A 26,798-nucleotide genomic window follows, 5' to 3' on the forward strand; every position below is an offset into this window, starting at 1 on the left:
CTTCCATTCCACGCATGTCTGCTCTTGACCCATCCTCCTGGTGCCTTCCCAATCATTGCAGGAAATTTCAACTAGGCTGATATACTTTATACTTTACTGTCGCCAAACAATTGATACTAGAATGTACAATCATCACAGCGATATTTAATTCTGCACTTCCCACTCCCTGGATTACAAATCAATAGTCAATATTAAAAATTTAAATTATAAATCATAAATAGAAAAGGGAAAGTAAGGTAGTGCAAAAAACCGAGAGGCGGGTCCGCATATTTGGAGAGTACGGCCCAGATCCGGGTCAGGATCCGTTCAGCAGTCTTATCACAGTTGGAAAGAAGCTGTTCCCAAATCTGACCATACGAGTCTTCAAGCTCCTGAGCCTTCTCCCGGAGGGAAGAGGGACAAAAAGTGTGTTGGCTGGGTGGGTCGTGTCCTTGATTATCCTGGCAGCACTGCTCCGACAGCGTGCGGTGTAAAGTGAGTCCAAGGACGGAAGATTGGTTTGTGTGATGTGCTGCGCCGTGTTCACGATCTTCTGCAGCTTCTTTCGGTCTTGGACGGGACAACTTCCATACCAGGTTGTGATTCACCCTGGAAGAATGATTTCTATGGTGCATCTATAAAAATTAGTGAGGGTATGAAGTAGTCTCTGAGCTACCATCAACTTATATCAGCTGTGAGACCAGGGGAGCCGACATACTAGAGCACTGTTATACCAACGTAAAGAATGCTTCACTGTGCATTCAGTCTTTGGGAAGTCCGATTACCTGTCTGTAATTCTACTCCTGGCCAAAACCCTGAGAGACTAAAACACTGACACTGGGCAGACGGCTGTGCGGCTAGGCGCAGCTCAAACTATTGCCGATGACACAACTATCGTTGGCAGAGTTTCGGCTGGTGACCAGTCCTCATCTTGGGACCAGCAGTGGGAAGGGTGAGCAGTTTCAAGTTCCTGGAGGTCTATCCTGGGCCCGACACACTGATGCCATCACAAAGAAGGCATGACCGCGGGTATAATTCGTACTCATTAATCCATCGAGGACATCTTCAAAAAGGCAAAGCTCATGAAGGTGGCGTCCATCATTAAGGGCCCCATCACCCAGGACATGGCCTCTTCATTGCTACCATCAGGGAAACTGAAGGCACACGCTCAACGTTTCAGGAAGAGCTTCTTCCCCTCCGCCATCAGATTCTGAATGGACGTTGAACCCGTGAACATTACCTCACTATTCTTTTCACTTTGCTCTTTTCTTCCGCTGCTTACTTAATTATATATTTTATCGTAAGTTGTAAATATATTATAGTATACAGGTTATTGTAGTGTGAATGATGTAAGCTAAAGGAAAGGTTTCCACAGCGCAATCGAGACTGTGAAATGTTCCTTCCAAGGGGCGTAACTAGACTACAATTTTTGTTTTGTGTGTGCCATACTCTGCCAGAGCCTTGGCGACCACTTTTTTTTACAGTGGTTGTCTTGGAGGAAAGATTCTGTGAGTGGTCTTCTCACAGCGCAGTCTTTTTTTTTAACGAGGCCGAGTCGCAAGCTCGACACTCAACCCGGCACGGATGGAGAGCGTGCCCGGGAGCGTCCCCACTGGGTTCGAACTCGGGAACCTTCGCTCCGGAGTCCGGCGCTGGTGTCACTGCGCCACCAGCCGGCCTAGACTGCAATAGACTGGGCTACATTTTATTAGGGGTTTGAGGGGTTGGTCACGTCAGCAAATTTCTACCGATGTACCGCGGACAGCGTTCTAACTGGTCGCAGCACCTCCCAGTACGGAGGGGGCCACTGCTCAGGATTGGAACAAGCTACACAGGGTCGCGAACTCGGCCAGTTCTATCGTGGGCACCATCAGAGACATCTTCAAAAGGCAATGCCTCGAAAAGGTGGCATCCATCAAAAAGGAACCCGTCCACCCAGGACGTGCCCTCTTCTTATTGCTGCCATTGGAGCAGAGGTACAGGTGCCAGAAGACGCACAATGCTTTAGGAACAGCTTCTTCCCCTCCGCCGTCAGATTTCTGAATGGACAATGAATACAATTTATCTCACTTTTTGCACTACCTATTTTTTAAAATGTTTTAATATATATTGTAAGTTATGGTATTGTTATGTATTGCACTGTGCTGCTGCCACAAAACAACACATTTCATGGCATATGTCAGTTTTATTAAACCTGATTCTGATTCTGATAGGAGAGTCAGTCTGATTTTGATTAGGTGATTTACGACAGGGACCAGACAGCACCTCAGACATGATTAAATCAGACTAAAGGGGCAGAGAGCAGGCAGCGGATAGGCTGAGGCGTTCCCGAGCTTCAGAACAAAGTGAACGAACGGCCAGGAGTGGCCAGGATCAGAACTTTGGGATGGAGGCGGTGTCTCAGGAAACTGAGATTGCACGTTCTCCCAGTAATTTCCAGAAACATTTGGACGCAAGATTAAAACCTGACCCCGGTCCAAGCTGACCTGTCTGTGCGACCAAATCCACTCTGAACTCAGCAGAGGGAAGGAAAATGAACGAGGGTTTCCTTGGTACGTCTGAGTCACGGGTGGAATAGGTTGGAGCTGAGATGAAAACCCGGCGAAGACCACTAAAAATGCTGATCCTTTCCTTTCAAAATCCCAGACGTGGGAAGCATTACAGGCTGGCAGATAGCTGCAGCAACAGCACATCTGGATAAGGCATGCTCTGGCAGCTGCAGGCAAGCTCTGCGGACATCAAAGAATGCCCCGTGCCCTGCTCATGAAACTTAGACTTTACGTTTGAAGCCAGACACACTGGTTTTCACCCATGTGGAGGCGTTTACCAACACAGACAAAGACGGGGTTGATTAAGGAATTCCCCATGGTACTGGGGTCTTCCAGACGCTGTTGCCTCCTCCCTGGTCCTCCATCCCTCTGGCAGGGATGGAGGGAGAGGAGTTGAACCTTGGGGTACCAATGGGTGGTCAAAGCATCTGCTGCTCAAATGGTGAACCAGGTTAAATATGCAAACTCAGTGTCTACTGTAACAAATTGGAAACAGTTATCGTGGGGCTAGGAAAATCCGGAATTCTCTCTTCCAGTGGAATTCCCTTCCCCAACCCCCATCTCTCTGGGCAGTCCCTCCACAATCACTCCGTCCTTTGAGCTGCGGGCTTGCCTGTTGCTGCAGTCCAGGCGAGGAGACACTGGAGGCGGCGCGGCATGGCGTCCGTGCTTGGTTGGGGATTGGCCTCCCTCATCAGTGCTGCCCCCAGTGTTCGATCAGTGGAATGACAGGCTGGACTGCCAGCAGCTACACCATCAACTTGCGATACCTGTCGCTCACTGTCTTGGACTACATATGTTTTTTTTTTGCTTTTTTTTGTTCACTATTTTGAATGCACTGTGCGTGTTTTACACCTTGGCCCCGGAGGAATGTTGTTTCGTTTGGCTGTATCCTTGAATGGTTGAATGGTAATTAAACTTGATTTGATTTGTTTTGAACTCTTAAGTGATCTAGCTGTCAGACTCACCCATAGTCACTCGTCCATCATTGCTCTCCCTCTCCTTCAGGACATGTGAAATTCTTCCTGCGTCATTCTTATTTGCCCCCCACCACCCCGCCACTCTGTCCCCACACTGGCTCCTCTTCCATCCCCACCCTGATGTTAAAACTCCCTGCCTGCTCTCCTCGAGTCACACCGAGTCCGCACTAATCAGGCTCACACCTCGAGAACCTTGTGGTCACCTGTGACCAGGACCTCAACCCGGACCCACCACATAATTCAGAGACACCAGGAGCACCAAAATGCAGTAGGCGAGGTTGGAGCAGGTCACAAGAACCTCCGGCACTCCTGGATGAAGTAAGGGAGGAGGTGTAGGGATAGGTGATACACTTCCGATGGTTGCAAAGGAAAGTATCGGCGGGGGGGAGGGATGAGTGAAACAGTGGGCTTCGATGAGATCTCCTCATTCTCCTAAACTTCAGTGAGCATCAGTCCAGGGCTATCAAATACCTCTCACCAGTTAACCCTTTCCTTCCCTGGATCATTCTCATGAACCTTCTCTGGACCCTCTCCAATGCCAGCACATCCTTTCTTAGATAGGGAGGGAGGGAACGTCGACTCAGACCATGAGAGGCCTGCGTCGGGCATTTTCATGCCTTACAGGGCGCAGATTGGAAGTCTGTGTGGGGCGCCACTCCTCGCACTAGAGTAATGTGTGATTAAGTGCCTTGCTCAAGGACACAAACACGCTGCCACAGTTGAGGCTCGAACTAGTGACCTTCAGATCACTAGACGAACGCCTTAACCACTTGGCCACGTGCCCAACACAATTCCCTTTCTTAGTTAGGGGATCCAAAACTGCTCACAATCCTCCAGATGGGGTCTGACCAATGCATTATGAGTCCTCAGCATTGCATCCTGGTCCTTATATTCCAGTCCTCTCAAAATGAGGGCGAACATTGCATTTGCCAAACAAGGGAGAATCTGCAGATGCTGGAAATCCGAGCAACACACACAAAATGCCAGAGGAACTCAGCAGGCCGGGCAGCATCTATGGAAAAAGGTACAGTCGCCGTTTCCGGCCGAGACCCGTTACCGTTTACTGTGATGACAAGGGGCTGGTTGTCCTCTGGTGAGTGGCTCGTCTCCTGATCCGACCCAACCAATGCAAGGCACCTATCAGGGGCACTGATGGAATGCTTTCCATTTGCCTTGACAAACTGAGCTCTAACAACATACAGGAAACTTATTGCCAGCCAGGAACAAAGCTGCTCTCGTAATCGGCACCCCGTCCGCCCCCTAAACCTTGAGTCTCTCCACTACCAACGCACAGCAGCTGCAGCTTGTGTTGCTTTCAAAATATCCCGCAGTTATTCACCGAGACTACTCCGGTACATCTCCCAAACCCTCTTACTTACTTACTGCCCGTTACGCCGCTGGCGTTTAGGACAGCAATGAAGGTCCTCCATCTCTCTCTGTCCATACAGTCGCACTCAGTTGTAGAAGGATTCTTCATTGCTGTTTCCCTAACAATTTTGTTTGACCAGTCAGGGTTGTTAGCCCTGAGCTGAACCCCCAAACCTGGAGGACTGGCAGACCACTCTCAGTCTGGCCTCTACCCTTTGACCTGTTTGGCATGGGTGACCCTCCCAAGAGCCAAAGCATAAAGCCCTGACTCCCGCCAATATAGCTCTCTGGGTCATTGAGGCACGCAAGCCTCCAAACCAAAGTTTTGGTCTTCTTGGAGGTACAATTGCTACCAGCAAGAAGGAAAAAAGTCACAGGTACAGGAGAATACTACCACCAGCAAGTCACACACACCCTGTCTTTCACCACCACCACCACCATCATTATCTGCCTTGTCGTATGATGTGGGCGATCATGGTCTTCCATCTGTCTTGACCATGATTGCTCTTGGCAAATTTCTCTACAGAAGTGGTTTGCCATTGCCTTCTCCTGGGCAGCGTCTTTACAAGGTGGGTGACCCCCAGCCATTATCAATACTTTTCAGAGATTGTCTGCCTGCCAGGGATGGGGGTGGAGGTGGATACAATAGGGTCTTTTAAGAGAGTCCTGGATAGGTACATGGAGTTTAGAAAAATAGAGGGCTATGGGTAACCTAGGTAATTTCTAAACTAAGTACATGTTCGGCACAGCTTTGTGGGCTGAAGGGCCTGTATTGTGCTGTAGGTTTTCTATGTTTCTATCTTTCATTGGTCGCATAACCAGGACTTGTGATATGCACCGGCTGTTCATACGACCATCCCCCACTTGCTCCCGTGGTTCCATGTGATGGGGGGGTGGGGGGCTAAGCAGGTGCTACACCTCACCCAAGGGTGACCTGCAGGCTAGCGGAGGGAAGGAACACCTTACACCTCCTTCGGTAGAGATGTACCTCCACCCTGCCGCCCCCTTTTCACCATCACCAGGTGTAAAGCCAGCAGATCTGTGGGAACACCTTCACCAAAAAGACTGCAGTGCACTAAAAGGAGTTAACTCAGCCTTCTTCGGGGTAGAGGGGGATGCACATTAAATGCTGGCCTCACCTACTGTTCGCCAGCTTTAAATTAATGTTTAAATAAAAGCCAATTCCACACAGACCAGGTCCAACCTGGAACCTCCATTCCTGCAGGATCTATCACTGGATCAGTTTATTTTCCCTTAGGGACATCTCAGTCCGCTCAGACCAGACAGGGAGGTCCCGGCGCTTCTCGGCAGATCACCAGAATGAGTGGCAAAGGACAAGGGAGAGGTTTTCCTTACCCTGACACCTGTATCCTTGCTTGATCACACCCCAGAGCTGCAAAAGAAAAAGAGAGAGTCATTGAGTCATAAATACTAACATCACCGAGAGCACCATCCAGTTCATGCTGAACCATTAATCTGTCTAGTCCCAATGGCCTGCACCTGGACCATAGCCCTCCATACCTCTCCCATCCAAGTACCTATGCAAACTTCTCATAAATGTTGAAATCAACCCTGTATCCACCACTGCTCGTTCCATACTCTCACCACCCTCCAAGTGAATAACCTCCCCCTCCTGTTCCCCTTAAACATTTCACCATTCACTTTTAACCCGGACCTCTAGTTCTAGTCTCTCCTAACCTCAGTGGAAAAAGCCTGCTTACCCTATCCATACCCCTTATCACCAAGTACACCTCCATCAAATCTCCCCTCCTTCTCCCACGCTCCAGGGAATAAAGTCGAACCTATTCAAACTTTCCCTATAACTCAGGTACTCAACATTGCGACTATCAGGAAGGAGTTAGAGGATCCTGAAGGCACAGACTCAACGATTCAGGAACAGCTTCTACCCCTCTGCCATCAGATTTCTGTATGGGCCTTGAACCCGTGAACACTACTACCTCACTACTCTTGAACGCAGCAGGCCAGGCAGCATCTCTAGTAAGAGGTACAGTCGACGTTTCAGGCCGAGACCCTTCGTCAGGACTAACTGAAGGAAGAGTGAGTAAGAGATTTGAAAGTTGGAGGGGGAGAGGGAGATCCAAAATGATAGGAGACAGGAGGGGAAGGGATGGAGCCAAGAGCTGGACAGGTGATTGGCAAAAGGGGATACGAGAGGATCATGGGACAGGAGGCCCAGGGAGAAGGAAAGGGGGGGGGGAACCCAGAGGATGGGCAAGGGGTATAGTCAGAGGGACAGCGGGAGAAAAAGGAGAGTGAGAGAAAGAATGTGTGTATATAAATAAATAACAGATGGGGTACGAGGGGGAGGTGGGGCATTAGCAGAAGTTAGAGAAGTCAATGTTCATGCCATCAGGTTGGAGGCTACCCAGACGGAATATAAGGTGTTGTTCCTCCAACCTGAGTGTGGCTTCATCTTTACAGTAGAGGAGGCCGTGGATAGACATGTCAGAATGGGAATGGCAACTTTGATGTGCGTTGCTTGAATTTCCAGCATCTGCAGAATTCCTTGTGTTTACCTCACTACTCTTGTTTTGCTCAACTTACTTAGTTTAACTTTTTATGTACTTACTGTAAATTACAGTTTTTATTATGTATTGCATGTACTGGAGTCACATAACAACAAATTTCATGACACATGCTGGTAATATTAATTCTGATTCTGAACTCTTTTAATCTTAATGACACCTTTCCTGTAGGTAGTTAACTAAAAGTGGACACAATACTCCAAATTAGGCCTCACCAACACCTTGTACAACTTCAAAATGACTTCCCAACTCCTGCAATCAATACTTTTGAGAATTACACTGAGACAAAAAATAACCAGAAGTATCCTTAAAGATATCAGTATGTCGTGTGCTTACTGCTAAATCCAGGCAGTCCCCAGTTTACGCCAGGGTTCTGCTCCTGAGGACTACTCGTAATCCAAACTGCTTGCAAGTCAGAAATGATCAAAAGCTGTGTGGGACAGGGTCACAGAAATGACTGTGATGGGACACTGAGTGCAGGAGGGTCGTTTGTAAGTGTGGCGTGTGTATAAGTCGGGCGTCAGGAAGCCATTGTGAGAGAACATATGCAAGGTCCATAACCCCACACACACACACACACACACACACACACACACACACACACACACACACAAATGCTGGAGGAACTCAGCAGGCCAGGCAGCATCTATGGAAATGAATGAAAAGTCGATGTTTCGGGCTGGCCCTTCTTCAGGACTGAGAAGGAAGGGAGAAGATGCCATAATGAAAAGGTGGGAGGGGGAGGGGAAGGAGGACAGCTCTAGATAGGTGAAGCCAGGTGGGTGGGAAAGGTCAAGGCTGGAGAAGAATGGATCTGATAGGAGAGGGGAGTGGACCATAGGAGAAAGGGAAGGAGGAGGGGACCCAGGTGGTAGTGATAGGCAGGTGAAAAATGGTAAAAGGTCAGAGTGGGGAATAGAGGAAGGGTGGGAGGAATTTTTACTAGAGGGAGAAATGACTATTTATGCCATCAGGTTGGAGGCTACCCAGACAGAATACAAGGTGTTGCTCCTCCACTCTGAGGATGGCCTCATCTTGACACGAGAGGAGGCCGTAGACTGACATGTTGGAACAGGAATGGGAATGGGAATGGGAATTAAAATATTTGGCTACCGGGAAGCTCCACTTGTGGCGGATGGAGTGGAGATACTCGACAAAGCGGACCCCCAATTTTCGACCGGTCTCACCAGCGTAGAGCAGGCCACGTTGGGGAGTACTGGACACAGTAGGCGGCCCCGCCAGTTCGCAGGTGAAGCATTGCCTCACCTGGAAGGACGGTTTGGGGCCCAGAATGGAGGAGGTGAATGGGCAGGTTTAGCACCTTGGCCACTTGCAGAGATAAGTGCCGGGAGGGAGATTAGTGGGGAGGGACGGATGAACAAGGGATTCATGGAGGGAGAGATCCCTGCAGAAAGCAGAGAGGGGTGGGGATGTAAAGATCCTTTTGGAGATGGTGGAAGTTGGAGGAGAATATGTTGGATGTAGAGGCTGCTGATGGAAAATCCATAGTTGCTATTTAATTAACCATCAAAACTTGGTACAAACTGGGGAGAGATGTTGGCTATATTAACATGCTAACTCTACCAACAGTTACGCCTTACGTTTTGTCCTCAGTTAACAAACATTTTCCAGCTTGCACTGCACCCTTTAACCTCTGCCCTCATCATGGTCTTTAACCTCTAACTCTAATGGTAAGCACCAGTATTCCCTCGGTCCTCTGCCCCTGCAAATCCAGGCCCTCTGCCCTTTACCCTTCAACCTCTCGCGAGACTTACAAATCCCGTGCAATTGTCACAGAAAGTCGGCTTCTTGTACGTGTTCTCCTGGAAGTTGTGGAGGAAACCCAGAGACAGCTTGGAGCAGATGGAGCTGCCTCTCAGGAAATAGGCCGTGATCTCTTCCCGACTAATCAACTCCTTGCTGCAATTAAATAACCGAAATCACTGTTACAGAAATACCAAAAATAATCCACAGACAGCCACCCAGCCTACACAACTATCTGTGAGCAGTCCAGCTAATCCAGCCCCTGCTCGTTCCAGGGTATTGCAAAAGTTCTACAGCCCAGAACAGGCCCTTCGGCCCATCAAGTCTATGCTGGCCATAACCCCCCCCACTGACCTCACTCCTATTCCATTCTCTCCACATATCCATCAACTCCTCCCCACACATGGTAGCGTAGTGGTTAGCACAACGCCTTACGGTACAGGTGACCTGGGTTCAATTCCCGCTGCTGCCTGTAAGGAGTTTGTACGTTCTCCCCGTGACTGCGTGGGTTTCCTCCGGGTGCTCTGGTTTCCTCCCACAGGCCGGAGACACACTTGTTGGTCGGTCAATCGATCGTTGTAAATTGTCCCGTGGTCAGGCTAGGGTTAAAGCTGGGGATTGCTGGGCGGCGTGGCTCGAAGGGCCGGTCCCAGGTTGTATCTCGATAAATAGGGAAATGGGTTCGACCATTAACTCACATGCTAGGGACAATTAAACCACCAACCTGCAAGGCTTTGGGATGTGTGGGGAAATTGGAGCGCCCCAAAGAAGCCCACTCGGTCAGAGAGAACATGCAAACTCCACACAGACAGCATCCTAGACTGGGATTGAACCTGGGTCCCAGAGTACTGAGGTAGTGACCCTGCCAGCTACACCACTGTGGCTGCAATCACTATGTCCATGGAAGCAAGTCAATATGAAGAAGAAGAAGAAGAAGAAAGCCCTTAACTCCAAGTGGAGTCATTGGGTCGCTGTCATGGCGGCGTTTTGTTTTAGCAGGCTTTCTTATTTTTACGAGGCTGAGTTGCTAGCTCGATGCGCAACTCAGCACGGATGGAAAGCGTGCAAGGGGACCGGCTGGATTCGAACTCGGGAGCCTTCGCTCCGAAGTCCGGCGCTGATGCCACTACGCCACCAGCAGGCCGCCATTCAATATACCCGGGACATATTTATCTATTAATTAATGTATGATTTAATTGAGATACAGCGTGGAATAGGCTCTTCTGGCCCAGAAATCCCCAGAATTAATCCAGAGAATTGATATGTCTTTGGGCCGTGGGAGGAAACTGGAGCACCCGGAGGAAATCCATGCGGTCACGGGGAGGACATACAAATTCTCTAGAGGCAGCGGCGGGAATTGAACCCTGGTCGCCTGTACCGTAAAGCATTGTGCTAACCACTATGCTACCATGCTGCCCCCTACTGGAGTGTAGGAGGCTGAAGGATGATCTTATAGAGCGGGGGTTCGCAACCAGGGTTCCACGGACTACTTGACAACTGGTATTGGTTCATGGCATTAAAAAGGTTAGGGACCCCTGTTCTAGAGGTATGTAAGATCATGAGGGGTTAATGCTCACAGACTTTTCCCCAGAGTTGGGGAGTCAAGAACGAGAGGGCATAGGTTAACAGTGAGAGGACAGGAACTTTTTCACCCAGAGGGCGGTCCGTATATGGAATGAGCCGTATATGGAATGAGCGGGCTCTGTCACCTTGCAGGAGTGAATCCAAGCAACCTACCTTGAGCCACTGGGGGCCACAGACCTGAATCGGCTGACCTCAGCTCAATGGGACATGGAGCTGTGTGCGGATGTTACAATCAGTGCAGGAACCAGTTGATGGGAAGCTCCTTCTGGGTTCTGTCAACCCCTGCAAAACTGTGAGCATCCCAGGTCCCCTGAGCCACCGCTGCTCAACTCAGTCACTGTCGAATGAGCTTCTCGAACATTCGGACGGCACTAAATGGGAACAGGACGCCCCACTCACCGATCTTTATCGAAGATGAAGACCGAAAATGGGAAGCTAGCAGCGATTTTCTCAAACTCTTCCTGGGAGATGTAGCCGTCCTGGTCATGGTCGTAGTTTTTAAACACGGACTACAAGGCGAGAGAGGAAAAGGTCAGAACAAAATCACAGAATCAGTTCAAAAGCTCAGAAGTAAACTTATTAACCTTCTTGTTTTTTTTTACTGTTTTTAATGGAGGTCGGGATTGAGGACGTGATTTTAAGTTTTTTTAACCCTGTTTGGTTTCAAGTTAGCCCATTGCTTTGCTTTGCTTTTAGTTAGTTGCACGGTGGGTTTTTTTGGGTTTTTTTTTCCTTTTCTCTATTGATATATATATAAAAATTAGTATACTATTATGTTACTTTGGTACGTTATGTTTAAATTACATTGTATCATTTTTTTGTATTAGTATCTTCTGTAATTTTATTATATTCTAACAGTGTATTAGTGCCTATATGGCTTACCTTTTTGTATACTTATTCAATAAAAAGATTTAAAAAGAAAAAAGAAGTAAATTTATTACCAAACTACATATACATTATATATATTACCGAGTTTCACTTTCATAGTAAAACGATAGTTCAATCGTTCCTTTCAATATCAAAGAATGAATACAATATACAACCTGCAATTCTTACTCTCTGCAGACATCCTCGAAACAGAAGAAAAACCCTGAAGAATGAATTACCGAAAACAAAACCCCAAAGCCTCCACACACAAGCAGCATCAAAGCCACCCTCCCATTTATCAGAGCAGAAAGCACCAGCGTTCCCACCACTCTCCGTGCCAGCAACAGCAAAACCCCCAGAGAGAGAACATGGTCTACAGTCCATCGAAAACCACTGCTCACTCCATCATTTCGACATCCCACAGGCGCTCTCTCTCATTAACAAGGGAGAGACAGCTATTGCTCCTTCCATAGCGGCAGGGGAGACAACAGTTGCTATTTCAATGTTACAGTCAGTCTGAAACATTGCTTTCTATTTCGAGTTCCCCGACTCGAGAATTGAGAGATTGTCAGACAAAGAACTACAAAGAAGTATTCTGCAAACTGTCCCGGTTCAACATTCCTGTGCAGGCTCAAGCTGAAACATTGGTTTTGTTTGCCTCCTCCACAGACGCTGCATGACCTGCTGAGTGTTCCCAGCACTTTCTGGTTATAATTCAGATTTCCAACATTTTGCTTTCGAAATTCAACATTTCTTTGATGCAAGCTTCGTGGTGAAAATCCAGTTTCCGAAGACGGCACTATTTGGCGACGTTTCTCTCCTGTGAATGTTTTGAACTATAAAGAGCGCATGGGGACATCAGGGGCCTAGATCTGACCGGCAGCATCAAGCCACTGCTCGAGTTCTGATTGAGCAGGAGAGGAGAGAGGAGGAGAGGTGCTCTCTTCCAGTGCTGGCTGGGCCCTGGCATGGGCTTTCAATCCTTCATCAGGTCTCAGTTTGGAAACTTCAGTCCTTGTCTCCCAATCCAGAGGATCAAATGATATGGGGGAAAAGAGGAAACTCGGAGATCGCGCTTTTTCCGGCAGATGCCTCCTGTAATGGGGTGACCAGAATTGCACATAGCACTCCAACTGCAGATGCAATGTGACTCTCGACACTTGTACTCAATGCCGTGACCAATAAAGGCAAGCTCGCCATATGCCTTCCCTACCACTCTATCTAGTTGGTGATCACTTTCAAGGAGTTTGACCCCAAGATCCCTCTGTACATCAGTCATTAAGGCTCCCGTAATTAATTGTGTACTTTTCCCTTCTTCTCCAAGGATTGGCACCTCGTCCTGAGATCCTGAGAGTGGTGTTGTCCGGAGCTGAGCTACCGGCAGGTTCGCCCATGGCGGTAAAGCCGAGGTGGAGATTCCAAATAAAGAGCGATCCAACCAAGACCTCAACCGTGGAGCTGGCGGACGATGATGGCATATCACAGCGGCAGCGAAGGCAGAGGAAGGCCACAGCAGAGAAGGGTCCCTTACACTCCACACCCCTGAACTCTGACTCTGATTTGTCAAGCACCACGTGGTCACTGCCCATGCATCAGCCTCCCCATGTTAAGCAAAGTCACACATAGGTGTTGTCCATTAAGGGAATAACTTCTTAGAAAAACACCACGCTCAGCTCGGGTAGTCGCACAAAACGTTCTCCTTACATTTGATCTCCCAAAGTGTAACACCGCACGCTTGCCCCGATTAAACCCATTTGTCCACCCATATCTGTAACAGACTGAGATCCCACTGTATCCCTTCACAGCCTCTACACTGTCCACAACTTCATGAACTTTTTGCGTCAACTGCAGACCTATTAACTGATCCATCTACATTTTCATCCGTCATTCATATGGTTCCTTTGTCCTACCCATCCCTCTGCATTCTCTCTGCAGCTCAAAACCAACTCGTTTCCTCTCCAAAAAGAAAATCCAAGTAGAAACGTCAGATGCCGCAAATCTGACATAAAAACAGGAAATGCTGGGAACAGTCAGCGGATCAGGCAGCGTCTGTAGGGAGAGAAATCTTTCAGGCCGAACTGTTCTGAAGGGACATTGTTTCGTTTGGTCACATGCACGTGACATGGTTGAAAGACTATAAACTTGAACTTGAAGACCTTTTGTACAGAACCTCTCAGATCTCTGCGGAATTGAAATATAACTGTTTCTTTCTGACCCCTGAGTATTCCAAGGATCCCCTGTTTTTGTTTTCAGAAAGGACCCTGCCCCAGCCAGAGGCACCATGTCACCACGCCAGCTCCTGTGACCTATCCACCATCATTCCTTTTCCAAAGACAGACCCATCATTGAGAAACAGGCGTACAAAAACAATAACCATTTACACTCAGTGGCCACTCTGTTAGGCACACCCACTCATTAATGCAAATAGCTAATCGGCCAATCATGTGGCAGCAACTCAATGCATAAGAGCATGCCGACATGGTCAAGAGGTTCAACTGTTCAGACTGAACGACATAATAGGGAAGAAATGTGATCTTGGTGACTTTGACCGTGGAATGATTGCTGGTGCCAGACAGGGTGGTTTGAGTATCTTAGAAACTGCTGATCTCCTGGGATTTCCATGCACAACAGTCTCCAGAGCAGGGACTCCCAACCATTTTAATGCCGTGGATGCCTACCATTAACCAAAGGGTTAGTGGACCCCAGAGTGTGAGCCCCTGCTCTAGAGTTTACAGGGAATGGTGCACAAAACAAAAAACATCCAGTGACCAGCAGTTCTGGGGGCGAAAATGCCTGGTGGATGAGGGAGGTCAGAGGAGAATGGCCAGACTGGTTCAAGCTGACAGGAGGGCGACAGTAACTCAGCTAGCCATGCATTACAACAGTGGTGTGCAGAAGAGCATCACTGAACGCACAACAGGTCGAACCTCGAAGTGGAACCAGCAGAAGACACGAGCATGCACTCAGCGGCCACTGTGTCAGGTACAGGTGGTGTTTAATAAAGTGGCCACTGAGTGGATTTAGCAATTTTTACAGAGCAAAAGCATCCTAAGGTTCTTCTCAGAATGTTATCACATCAAGAAAAAAAAACTATGATTGAGCTATGTGAGGGAAAGATTAGGGAAGTTGAACAAAGATTTGGCCAAAGGTTTACCTTCTCCAGGTATTCCCTAAAGAGGGAAGGAGTTACAGTGAAGACCAGTTTTTGGATGTGGTTTACAAACCTCTGAGACTTTGAGTCATCACCCTGCCAGTGGCCCTGTACTTGTCATAGTGCCAAAGCGCACTAAAGCAAAGAAACAGGCCCTTCGGTCCATCTCGTTCATGCCAAACTATTATTCTTCCTCAACCCATTGACCTTCACCTGGACCATAGTCCCCCATACCCCTCCCATCCATGTACTTATCCAAATTTCTCATAAATGTTGAAACTGAACCCACATCCACCACTTCTACTGCCAGCTTGTTTCACGCACTCGTACGTCTCCCTGAATGAAGTTGGTCCCCTTAAACATTTCACCTTTCACCCTTAACCCATCACCACAAGTTCTAGTCTCACCCAACCACAGCCTGTTTGAATTTACCCTATCTATGCCCCTCATAATTCTGCATACTGTCTGCTGACGAGTTCCAGGGAACTCGTCAAGTTCCGCAGCAGGGGGTGGGGTGATGTTCTGAAGTGTGGAGGTGGAGGGGTGTGGATGTCTTGGCGGGCTTTGGAGATGGAGGAGGCTGGTGAGATTGGATCACGGCAAAGCAGTGGTTGAGATGACTCGAAGGGCAATCTCTGAAGCACTGGGATGAAGCAGCCACCAGGTGTCCCGCAGAGTCACCCCTGCGAACCCACAGTAACACCATTTGTGATGACTCCACCCTTCAAGGTTCACCTACAATGGATTGGAAAGCCACCCTCAGGACTCTGGCAGAAACATTCCCCGGATCACCAACAGCTTGTCGATCCTGGCTGACGCAGGGAAAGCCCATGAGAGCAGAGGCAGGAACAGAGATGATCAGACACCGCCCTCATGGCCACACCGCTGTGAGACACAGGCTGTAGTCTCTCCGAAGCCCAGAACCTCAGCGACCAGGGGACTGCAGGAGACACACATATGCAGGCCTTCCCTTGACTATGGCAACCACCAGGGATTCAGGGCAACCACGCAGGCCACCAGAGGAGGGGACCACTTTGAAGGCCCCAGAGCACCTCCATCCAACAATTGAGAGCTGAGATGGTGAAAGATGGCTCCCATGGTGAGAGAGAGGGAGAGCCTTTGATTTGCTCGGTGTTTGGGGTTCACCAAAGCTGGCTCACGAGCTCTGTACCGTGTACCCCTGCGGAAAGGCCTCTGCTGTTGGTGTACAAGGAGATCAGCAGCCAGGCTCACCAAATTCCACCAACTTCTCCTTGTTTCGCGCCAACAGAATCTTGTCTCCCTCGTATTCACACCCTCCCCCCGTCCTCCCGCCCGCCGAGTGAACCTGCCACTCAGTGACGCCGACGTCGCGGAGGGTGCTCAGGTACTTACGTCGACCAGCTGCTGGACGTGTTTGCTGATGGTCAGGGCGTCGAGCTTCGGGGCCACCCCCGACGCCCAGTCAACAACCACGGGGGGTTTGCAAGGGGGCACCGTCTGGAAGCAAAGACAGGGCACGTCAGCAGTGCTGGAGGCTGAGGGGTGGCTAGAACACACACACACACAGTTCAATAGTTCCATTTAATATCAGAGAATGTATACAATATACAACCTGAAATTCTTACTCTTCACAGACATCCTCGAAACAGAAGCGAACCCCAAGGGATGAATGACAGAAAAATGCTAGAACCCCAAAACTGCCAACTCTCACAAGCAGCAGCAAAGCATCGACACCCCCTCTCCCCCTCTTATGTCAGCAGGAGGCAACAGCCCCCACCACCCACCCAGGAAGCGATCGCAGAGACCCCAAAGGGAGACCATGATCTGCAGTCCAACAAAAAACTATTGTTCACCCAACACACATAAAATGCTGGAGGAACTCAGCAGGCCAGGCAGCATTTATGGAAAAAAAGTACAGTTGACGTTTCGGGCTGATACCCTTCGCAGGACTGGAGAAAAAAAAGATGAGGAATCGATTTAAAAGGTGGGGGAGGGAGGGAGAAACACAAGGTGGTGGGTGACAGCAGGAGTGGGGGAAAGGATGAAGTAACAAGCAGGGAAGTTGATTGGTGAAAGAGATACAGGGCTGGAGAAAGGTGGAGTCCGATAGGAGAGAACAGAAGGCCAGGGAAGAAAGAAAAGAGGGGAGGAGCACCAGAGGGAGGCGATGGGCAGGCAAGGAAAGAAGGTAGAGGGAGGGAAAAGGGGTGGGGGGAGAATCCATTATCAGAAGATCGAGAAGTCAATGTTCATGCCATCAGGTTGGAGGCTACCCAGACGGAATATAAAGTGTTGTTCCTCCAACCTGAGTGTGACCTCATCGTGACAGTGGAGGAGGCCGTGGATAGACATATCGGAATGGGAATGGGAAGTGGAATTAAAATGGGTGGCCACTGGGAGATCCTGCTTCTTCTGGCAGAAAGAGCATAGGTGCTCGGTGAAATGGTCTCCCAATCTACGTTGGGTCTCACCGATATACAGGACCCACACCAGGAGCACTGGACACAGTACATGACCCCAAAAGACTCAGAGGTAAAGTATTCCCTCACCTGGAAGGACAGTTTGGGACCCCAGATGGTAGTGAGGGAGGAGGTGTAGGGGCAGGTGTAGCACTTGTTCTGCTTACAAAGATAAGTGCCAGGAGGGAGATCAGTGGAGAGGGATGAATGGACAAGGGAGCCGTGTAGGACTCGTGAGCCAGCCCAGGGTCCGTGAACTCCAGAGGGTATAAATGATCCTTACCCTTCAGGAACAACCAGAAAGGCAGGGACCGGAAGACATCCCCTCCATCTGCTCTCTCCCCATTAGTTCCAGTGGTCTGACGGCCTGTCACAACCACAACAGTACTGCACCAATCTCAATTTGCAAGGCTCTTTGCCACATCAAAGTGTATCACCAAAGCGACAATATTAGAAACATACCAGGGTTTAATTAATCTAACCAACAGCTCTGCTCTTCCTGTTGTTTCTGATTTCGCCCTGTGCGCTGGGTGTGTTGAGCCAGGCATGTTGTGTGTTGACATAAAAGACAAAAATGCTGCAAACACTCAGCAGGGCAGGCAGCGTATGTGGGGAGCGAAAATGAGAGGATGTTTTCGGTTAATGCCATAGAGGAGGGAGATTGAAAACCTGGCCGAGGGGTGACATAACAACAACCTCGTACTCAATATCGGCAAGACCAAGGAGCTGATTATTGCCTTCAGGAGGAGGAAAGCAGAGGTCCATGAGCCAGTCCTTATCGGAGGATCGGAGGATCAGAGGAGGAGAGGGTCAGCAATTTTAAATTTCTCAATGTTATTATTTCAGAGGACCAGCACGTAAGTGCAATTACAAAAGCACAGCAGTGCTTCTATTTCCTTAGGAGTTTGTGAAGATTCGGCATGGCGTCTAAAACTTTGGCAATCCTGTATAGGTGTGTAGTGGAGAGTATATTGACTGGCCGCATCACAGCCTGGTATGGAAGCGCCAACGCCCTTGAATGGAAAATCCTACTAAAAGTGGTGGATACGGCCCAGTCCATCACGGGTAAAGCCCTCCCCACCAGTGAGCTCACTACATGAAATGCCAGCGCAGGAGAGAAGCATACATCATCAGAGACCCCCACCACCCAGGATATGCTCTCTTCTCGGTACTGCCCTCAGGAAGAAAATCCAGGAGCATCAGGACTCTCACCACCAGCTTCAGGAACAGTTAATACCCCTGGATCTTAAACCAGAGACGATAACTTCACTCAATTTCACTTGAATTGCTCCCACAACCTATGGACCAACTTTCACAGACTCTTTATCTCATCTTCTTCATATTTATTGCTTATTTATTTGTTATTATTATTTCTTTCTTTTTGTATTTGCAGTTTGTTGTCTTTTGCACTCTGGATTAAAGCCCAAATTGGTGTGGTCTTTCATCTGATTCTGTTATGGTTATTATTCTATTATGGAAAATTAATCTCAGGACTGTACATGGTGACATATATGCACTTTGATAATAAACTTATTTTGAACTTGAACTTTGAAGGTCGATATTATCATATCACACTAACGTGGAATACTGACTCAGCTTCTTCCTCCACAGACGCTGCCTGACCTGCTGAGTGCTTCTGGAACTTCAGATTCTTCTTTTTATTTTAAGTTTTCAGCATCTGTGCTGTTTTGCTCTTGGTTATTGAGAGAGGTAGAGAGAGAGAGGGAGAGAGAGCGAGGCAGAGAGAGAAAGAGAGAGATCAAGAGGGAGCAAGGCAGAGAGAGAGAGAGAAAGCAAGGTAGAGAGAGTTTGGTAGAGAGAGAGAAAGAGAGGGAGGCAGAACGAGAGAGAGGCAGAGCCCCTGTATGAGGCTCCTTCCTCACTGCACTGCTGTGGGTCATGAGTCGTTGGAACTCTTGCCGTCAGAAAGAGACGGGGGCAGTGTCTGGACCAATCGTTCTGGATACTGAGACCATAAGATACAGGAACAGAATTAGGCCATTTGGCCCATCGAGCCTGCTCCGCCATTTTGTCATGGCTGATCCATTTTCCCTCTCAGCCCCAATCTCCTGCCTTCTCTCCGTATCCCTCCTTGCCCTGTCTAATCAAGAATCAATAATCTTCTGGCTTAAATATACACACAGACTTGGCCTCCACAGTAGCCTGTGGCAAAGAATTCCACTCTGATTCATCACTCTCTGGCTAAAGAAATTCCTCCTCATCTCCATTCAAAAAAGGATACCTGTCTACTCTGAGGTTATGTCCTCTGGTCCTAGACTCTCCCACCGTAAGAAACATCCTCTCTACATCTAATCTATCGAGGCCTTTCACCACTCGATAGATTTCAATGAGGTCACCTCTCATTCTTCTGAATCCTAGCGAGTACAGCTCCAAAGCCATCAAACGCTCCTCATTTTCATTTTCTTTGAACTCTCCAGTTTCAGCACATTCTTTTTAAGATAAGAGGCCTAAAACTGCTCACAATACTTCAAGCAAGGCCTCACCAGTGCCTTATAAAGCCTTAACGTTACTTCCTTGCTTTTACATTCTAGAACTCTTGAAATGAATGCTAACCTTACACTTGCCTTCCTCACCACCTCCTCAACCTGTAAATTAACTTTAAGGAATCCTGCACAAGGTCTCCCAAGCCCCCTTGCACCTCAGATTTCTGAGCTGAGCTAGAAATTTAACCACTACTCACGGAACCTCCAATAACCCACCTGGATTGGCGGCGCTGTCGGACTGATGATATTGTAGTAATAGTCCAACAAACACATAACGGGGTTTTAATAGAACACTGGGAACGTGCAAACTCCACAGAGACAGCACCGGAGCTCAGGGTCGAACCTGATCTTTGGAGGTGCCAGTTCCACCTACTGGGACACTGCAGAGGAATACTTCCCTCTACTGAACGCCACGGTAGAGTAGCGGTTTGCGTGATCCTATTACTTAGAACTGTACAGAACAGGAACAGGCCATTTGGCCTGCAATGTTGTGCCGAACCAGCTAAAAAAAAATTTTTAAAAACCCAAAAAACTAATCTCTCCTACTGACACCATGTCCATATCCCTCCACCTTCCTCACATCCATGTGCCTATCCATAATAATAATGTAGGTCACATCCAGAATTTTTCCGGGTAGCGGACGACTTCCTCCCACGCCATTCTGAAGCAGTTGGAAGTCGTGTACGAGGCAAGTTACAGCAGGTGGTTTGCCATTGCCTTCTGCCGGTTGAGTTTTCTTTTCAAAGAGATCACCAGCTCTTAACCCTGCACGGATGGAAAGCGTGCCGGGCGCGGGGGGAGCCGGCTGCATTTGAACTTTGGAACCTCCGCCCCGCAGTCCAGCGCTGATGCCACTACGCCACCACGCCACCAGCCGAAACGTCTCTTAAAAGCCTCTGATGTATTTGCCTCTACCACCATACCAGGCATCCACCATCCTCTGAGTGAAAAACCAACCCTCATATCCCCTTTGAACCTACCCCCCTCACCTTCAACGCATTCCGTCTGGCATTAGACATTTCTACCCTAGGGAAACAAAGATACTCCCTGTCTACTCTATCTATGCCTCTCATGTACTCTGGGCTTTGGAGTTCAGAGGTCAATCTTGGCGTCCCGTGTAAGGAGTCTCTGTGCGTCCTCCCCGTGGAATGCGTGGGTTTCCCCCGGGAGCTCCAGTTTCCTCCCACAGTCCAAACACGCAGCGGGTATGCTAACTGGTCATTGTAAATTGTCCTGCGATTAGATTTGTTGGGGGTTACTGGGGCAGCACGGTTCAAAGGGCCAGGAGGGCCTATTCTACACTGTATCTCTAAACACGCTGTATCTCCAAAGCTTAGGAGGGTTAATGGCGCCTAACAGCAACTCCTTTGTTTGCATCTTCAGAACAGCTCTATTTCCATCTTTAATATCTCTATTTTTCCCTTTCAGGGTTCTTTTGAAGGTCATGACCTGGAGTTACACGCTGACTACGGTTCTTTGCGGGAATGGGACTCACTCTCGGGGTTTCACGAATGGCCGTTGTTCGGCACGCCAAGGGCTCGGCCTAAGAGCTTCGCTCGACTTTGGAGGACCGGGTTTTCGTGGCTCTGGAGACGGGCGGATCGAAGGTCGGTGTCCCGGCAGTCCGGGGTGTCTTGGGAGATGGAAGATCTCTGGCTGTGTGCCCAGAGACCCGAGATTTTTGGGCACAGAGCTTGGAAAAAGCAATGCAACAGACCTTTAACGTTGTACGCCAGCAAGTTGTTTGTTATGTCTCCCCTCTCGCTGTGAAATGGAGACACCTCTTTCTCCCTCATTAGAGAGAGAGAGAGCCTGTGGTATGTTGAATACCGGGTGAACAATGTAGTCTTTGGGGTAACTGCAAGTCTGTGTCTTTGCCATTGCTTTGCTCATGCTTGAGTGCTGAGTGGCCAGTGCCAATGATTTTTTTTGCCGGGGGGGCAGGAGGGATTGTTGCTTGCTGCCCGTTACGCGCAGGAAGGAGGGGAGCTGGTGGGGGGTGACTTTGGGGTTCTAACATTTAACTGTCATTCATTCTTTGGGGGCACACCTCTGTTTTTGTGGATGGTTGCAAAGAAAAAGAATTTCAGGATGTATATTGTATATATTTCTCTGACATTAAATGTACCTTTGAAACCTTTGAAATATAATTAAATAAAGTATTAGCCAGAGAGCATCAAACTTCAAACCATTGCAGTGGACCCAGCAGGTTTTCAGGGAGTGTTGGAAACAGAACCTAGGTTTGTTTAATGGGATTGTAGCCACGGTGTGTAAATTAGCATCCGGGGTGGGGGGGGGGGTGCCAGAAGTCAAACCACTGGGATTTCCCTATAGTCGGAGAGTGGTTCATCCAAGTTTTATGGGATGACTGGAAGCTAGTGTGGAATCAGCCTGCTGCTGCCCAGCAGCACTTTTGTACTCAATATGACCCTCCGCTCACACTCCATCAGACTGATCCTGAGGGGGTGAGGGGGGAAACAATTTACCGGAAGAATTCGGCAGGTTTAGCAGCATCTGAGGAGTTGGAAGGGTGGTCGACAGGTTGAGGGCCCTGGGAAAGTCAGGCTGGGTGTGGGAGAATACGGAACTGGGAGCCACTGTTTAAAACTAAAAGAACACCCACTGCAGGAGTCCGGAGCTCTTGCTGAAGGGGGGGGGGGTGAAATCTTTTTTTTAAGGCGAATAGGTATTTGACAAGTGAGTGGTGTGAGGTTACCTCAGGCAGACGGGGCGTTATGATCAGAGTTATGATCACTTACCACTGTTCGATGAGTCCTGGGCTCCTTTGTGTAAGACAGCTCATAGATTTCATCCTCAGTGTAGTACAGGTCAAGAGAGAGCTAGGAGAAACGGATGACAATTACAACAAAGACCTTCCTGAGTTGGAACTGTATCTAATTGATGGACACGAGGACCGCCCTCCCTACACCCACAACTGTGCGGCTAGGCACAGCTCAATTGCCATCTATAAATCTGCCGACAGCACAGTTATTGTTGGCAGAGTTTCAGACGGTGATGAGGAGGCGTACAGGAGCAAGATAAATCAGCTGGTTGAGCGGTGTCGCAACGACTGTTTTGCACTCAATGTCTGTAAGACCAAAGAATTGACTGTGGTCTTCAGAAAGGGTAAGACAAGGGAACACACATCAGCCCTCATCGAGGGATCAGAAGAGGAAAGGGTGACCAGTTTCAAGTTCCTGGGTGTCAACATCTCTGAGGATCTATCCTGGGCCCAGCCTATTGATGCAGTTACAAAGAAGGCATGACAGTGGCTATAGTTCATTAGGAGTTTGAGGAGATCTGGTATGTCACCACAGGCACTCACGAATTCCTACAGATGCACCGTGGAGGGCACTGCCATCTGGTATGGGGGGAGGTGCCACTGCGCAGGATCGAGAAAAGCAACAGGAAGTTGTAAATTCAGCCGGCTCTGTCATAGGCACCAGTCTCCCCAGCATCCAGGACACATTCAAAAGGTGGTGCCTCAAAAAGGCAACATCCATCATTAAGGACCCCCGTCACCCAGGATGTTGCTATCATCAATGAGGAGATATAGAAGCTTGAAGACACACACTGGAACAGCTTCTTCCCCTCTACCATCCGGTTTCTGAATGGACAATGAAACCATGGAAACTACCTCAATATTTTTCTCTCTCTTTTCTGCATTACCTGATTTATATTTTTATTTACACTCCTTATTGTAATTTATACTTTTTATTACAATGCTTTGCAATGTTCTGCTGCCACAAAACAACAAATTCACAACGTATTCCGGCAATTTAAAACCCGATTCTGATATGTAGAGAAATGTGCCGGAAAAGGGCCGGTAACATCATGAAGGATCCCACCCACCCTGCTCATGGACCGCCTGTCCCACTCCCATCAGGGAGGAGGCTACGTAACATCCACACCAGGACCACCAGGCTCAAAAACAGTTGCTTTCCCCAAGCAGTAAGGCTGATCAACACCCCCACTAACTAACTCACCCCTCCGCATTCCCCAACTACCACTGTTTGCTGTAATAATTTCCTGTCAGTCACCTTATGTACACACTCCTGTGCCCAGCGTCACTTCATGAACATACAATAAACCTATGTATATAAGTAATCTTACATATTTATACCGTATTTATTATGTTTTATCATTATAGTGTTCCTTATCTTAGTGTGTCTTGTTTTTGTGCTGCATTGGACCTGGAGTATCAATTATTTCATTCCCCTTTGTATTTGTAATGATGTTAAACAATCTAGAATCTTGACATTTGGAGGGTTTGTGGATCAGCTTGTTCTCAGTGAACCTATGTTTCTTCGCAAGCGGTGGGTTTTCAGAATGACTGTGTGCGGCCCGGTGCTTTGCTGTCTCCAGGAACAGCCTGGAAGGCGTGTGCCCTTGGGAAGTGACCCGGTTCCTCGCCAATCTCGCCGCCTGAGGCGTCGCAGGGGACTGAAACGTCGAGACAGCAGGCGGCGTGTTTGCTAATATTTCTTAACATAGACAACTATTGTGATAGGTGTAAAACCGAAGTAGCCATTTTGTCACATATGTTCTGGTCAAGTCCTTCAATAAAATCTTTTTGGAAATCTTTATTATCTACAATTTCTAAAGCTCTGAAAATTAATTTACAACCTAATACATTGACTGTCTTATTTGGAATAGTTCCGCATCATATTCAGGGTATTTCATCTTCAGACCAACATGTAATTGCATTTGTCACATTGTTGGCAAGAAGGGCTATTTTATTGAAATGGAAAGATACCTCTGTCCCTACATTAATTCAATGGTTTTCTCAAGTAATGTTATCTCTTAGCTTGGAAAAAATTAGAAGTAGAACTTTTGATCCTCGATTCGATTTTGAAAGAAGATGGTGCTCTTTTGCCAAATATTATCATTTAATTTGAATTAATTTATATGGTTTCCTTCCAATCTTATTTTATATATGAATTGACGGTTGATGATTTTTCTTCTTTAGTTATATAGATGATTGTAAGACGTATTGCTCCGGGAGTTGGTTCCTAATGGTTTTTTTTTTCCCTCTCTTTTTTCTTTTTCTTTCTTTTGTAGTTACTGGGGGGTTTTCTTTTAGTAGCTGGGGTTCTCTTTTTCCTTCTTTTCTTTATAAAAATATTTCTTTTCATTATCATATATTATTCTTTTTTGACAAGTTTTTTTTCTTCAGCTTTATTGACTGAATATATACCAATTTGCTGAAATCTTGTACCATTTTAAAGCTGTAGAAGATTATGTATCAATAAAAAGATTTTAAAAATGAAATGCTGACTGCCGGCTGCTGTCAGAGGAAGGCCCCTGTGCTCAATCACCATCTTACCCTGGCATAGCATCTCCAACACCTGGAGCTGGCTCACGGGATGACATCAGACCAGATTCTGATGTTAGACCGTAAGACCATAAGACAAAGGAGTAAATTCGGACCATTCGCCTCATCGAGTCTGCTCTGCCATTCCGTCATGGCTAATTTATTATCCTCAACCCCGTTTCCCCTGCCTTCTCCCCATAACCTTTGACATCCTTACTGATCAAGAACCTGTCAACCTCCACTTTAAATACACCCAATGAATTCCACAATTTCATCACATCCTGGCGAAGATTCCCTCCTCATCTCTGTTCTTGGAGCTTCAGAAAATTGCAGAACATTTGGGTTGGAAATTTTTGAACAACAAGCATGTCCCCAGAAATAAACACAGAATTCAGAGGTTTTGGGTTAAAGCAGCCTTTGCTTGAAATACTCAGCAGGTCAGTCAGTATCTGTGGAGAGGGGAGCAGATATAGTGTATCAGGTCCAGGACCTTTCATCAGAATTGGAATGATGGAAAATAACTGTGTCCAGGATAGGGATAACAAAGGGAATATCTTAGAAATAGTGGGAACAAATAATTTGGTTAAAAATGTCTCAGAGAGGTTTAGATTATAGTTCTCTGTCCAGAATATTTCCTTGGCTTGGGGTGGTTGGGATTGTCCATTGTTTCGTGACCAGCCCACCTCAGACTGGAAGGAGGCACAAAAGAGGTCAGATCCTGGAATCTGGAGCAACAACGTGGGAGGAAAGGGATTTCTGGGGAGAAACATCATCCATTCCCCTTTCCCACCACCCTTCCCTACTCCACGGAGCCACTCCAGCAGATGGTCCAGTTGAAAGGCAACGTGGCAGACTCACTGTAAGGAGATGTACGAGGTCCTTGTTGGCTTCGAATGGGGGCGTGCAGTTCTGGATCTGCGTCAGCTCGGTGATACGGCTGTACAGTTGCTGCAGTTTGCTCAGGTTTATCTTCTTGTCCTCGATGAAGTCTGGCAGCGCCTCGTTCAGCGAGACCAGATCCTTCAGGTGGACCCCCAGGATGGGGATCTTAAAGCCGGTGCACTCGCTGAAGACACGACGGTAGTTGCCGTAGTTACTGCACGAGGACAGCAGCTCTGTCATTTCGTTCAACGCCTGCATTCGGAGAGAAGAACGACATTACTGGAGATGTCCAGCTTTGGTACATAGAGTCAGATAGCATGGAAACAGGCCTTTCGGACCATCTGCTCCATGTAACCAAGGTTCCACCTTAAGCTAGTCCCATTTGCCCCCTAGTCCTGGGGTTTCCACCCTTTTTTATGCCATGGACCATAAGCAAGGGGTCCGTGGATCCCATGTAAGGAACTCCTGCTCTAAACCTTTCCTATCTATGTTGGTTGGTTGAAATCCGTCTGTCTTGAAGGACACTGGGTGATGACGATCATCATCACAAGCCTGGGTGGAAGGTATGGAGATCCTGAGATGCCCAGTCGTCAAGATCCCCCTCTCGGCCTCACCAGTGTGGTCCAAAGGAAAGCTGATGAAGCAATATGTTTGGCACCAGTTTGGCTGCAGAAGCTGCCAGAAGGATGGTCAATGACGTCCAGCCGCCTTAGGGGCTCCACTCCAGATTTGCTGTCTGGGTTTACTCCCGTAGCCTTCGTCTCTCCCGAGGCTGCCCACAAGGCATTGGGGCTATTTACCTATCCATGTACCTGTCCAAATATCCTTTAAGTATTGTTAATGTAGCTGCCTCAACCACTTCCTCCACA

The 26,798-nt window shown here is 48.0% G+C and overlaps 1 protein-coding gene across 5 annotated transcripts in view; it reads right to left on the reverse strand.

The window, feature by feature from the left end:
* The window catches only part of LOC140203839 (RAS guanyl-releasing protein 1-like), a 204,044-nt gene that overhangs the window by 14,060 nt on the left and 163,186 nt on the right, over positions 1-26,798 (reverse strand). For all 5 annotated transcript variants that reach the window (XM_072269959.1, XM_072269962.1, XM_072269961.1 and 2 more), the window contains 6 exons: positions 25,906-26,181; positions 22,493-22,573; positions 16,163-16,267; positions 11,170-11,279; positions 9,198-9,342; positions 6,233-6,269 (listed from right to left, as the gene is read on the reverse strand). In XM_072269959.1, the coding sequence (XP_072126060.1) occupies positions 6,233-6,269; positions 9,198-9,342; positions 11,170-11,279; positions 16,163-16,267; positions 22,493-22,573; positions 25,906-26,181 (754 nt within the window). The remainder of the gene's footprint in view (positions 1-6,232; positions 6,270-9,197; positions 9,343-11,169; positions 11,280-16,162; positions 16,268-22,492; positions 22,574-25,905; positions 26,182-26,798) is intronic.

The sequence above is a fragment of the Mobula birostris genome, chromosome 10, assembly GCF_030028105.1.
Source record: "Mobula birostris isolate sMobBir1 chromosome 10, sMobBir1.hap1, whole genome shotgun sequence".
In the NCBI taxonomy this organism is placed as follows: Eukaryota; Metazoa; Chordata; class Chondrichthyes; order Myliobatiformes; family Myliobatidae; genus Mobula; species Mobula birostris.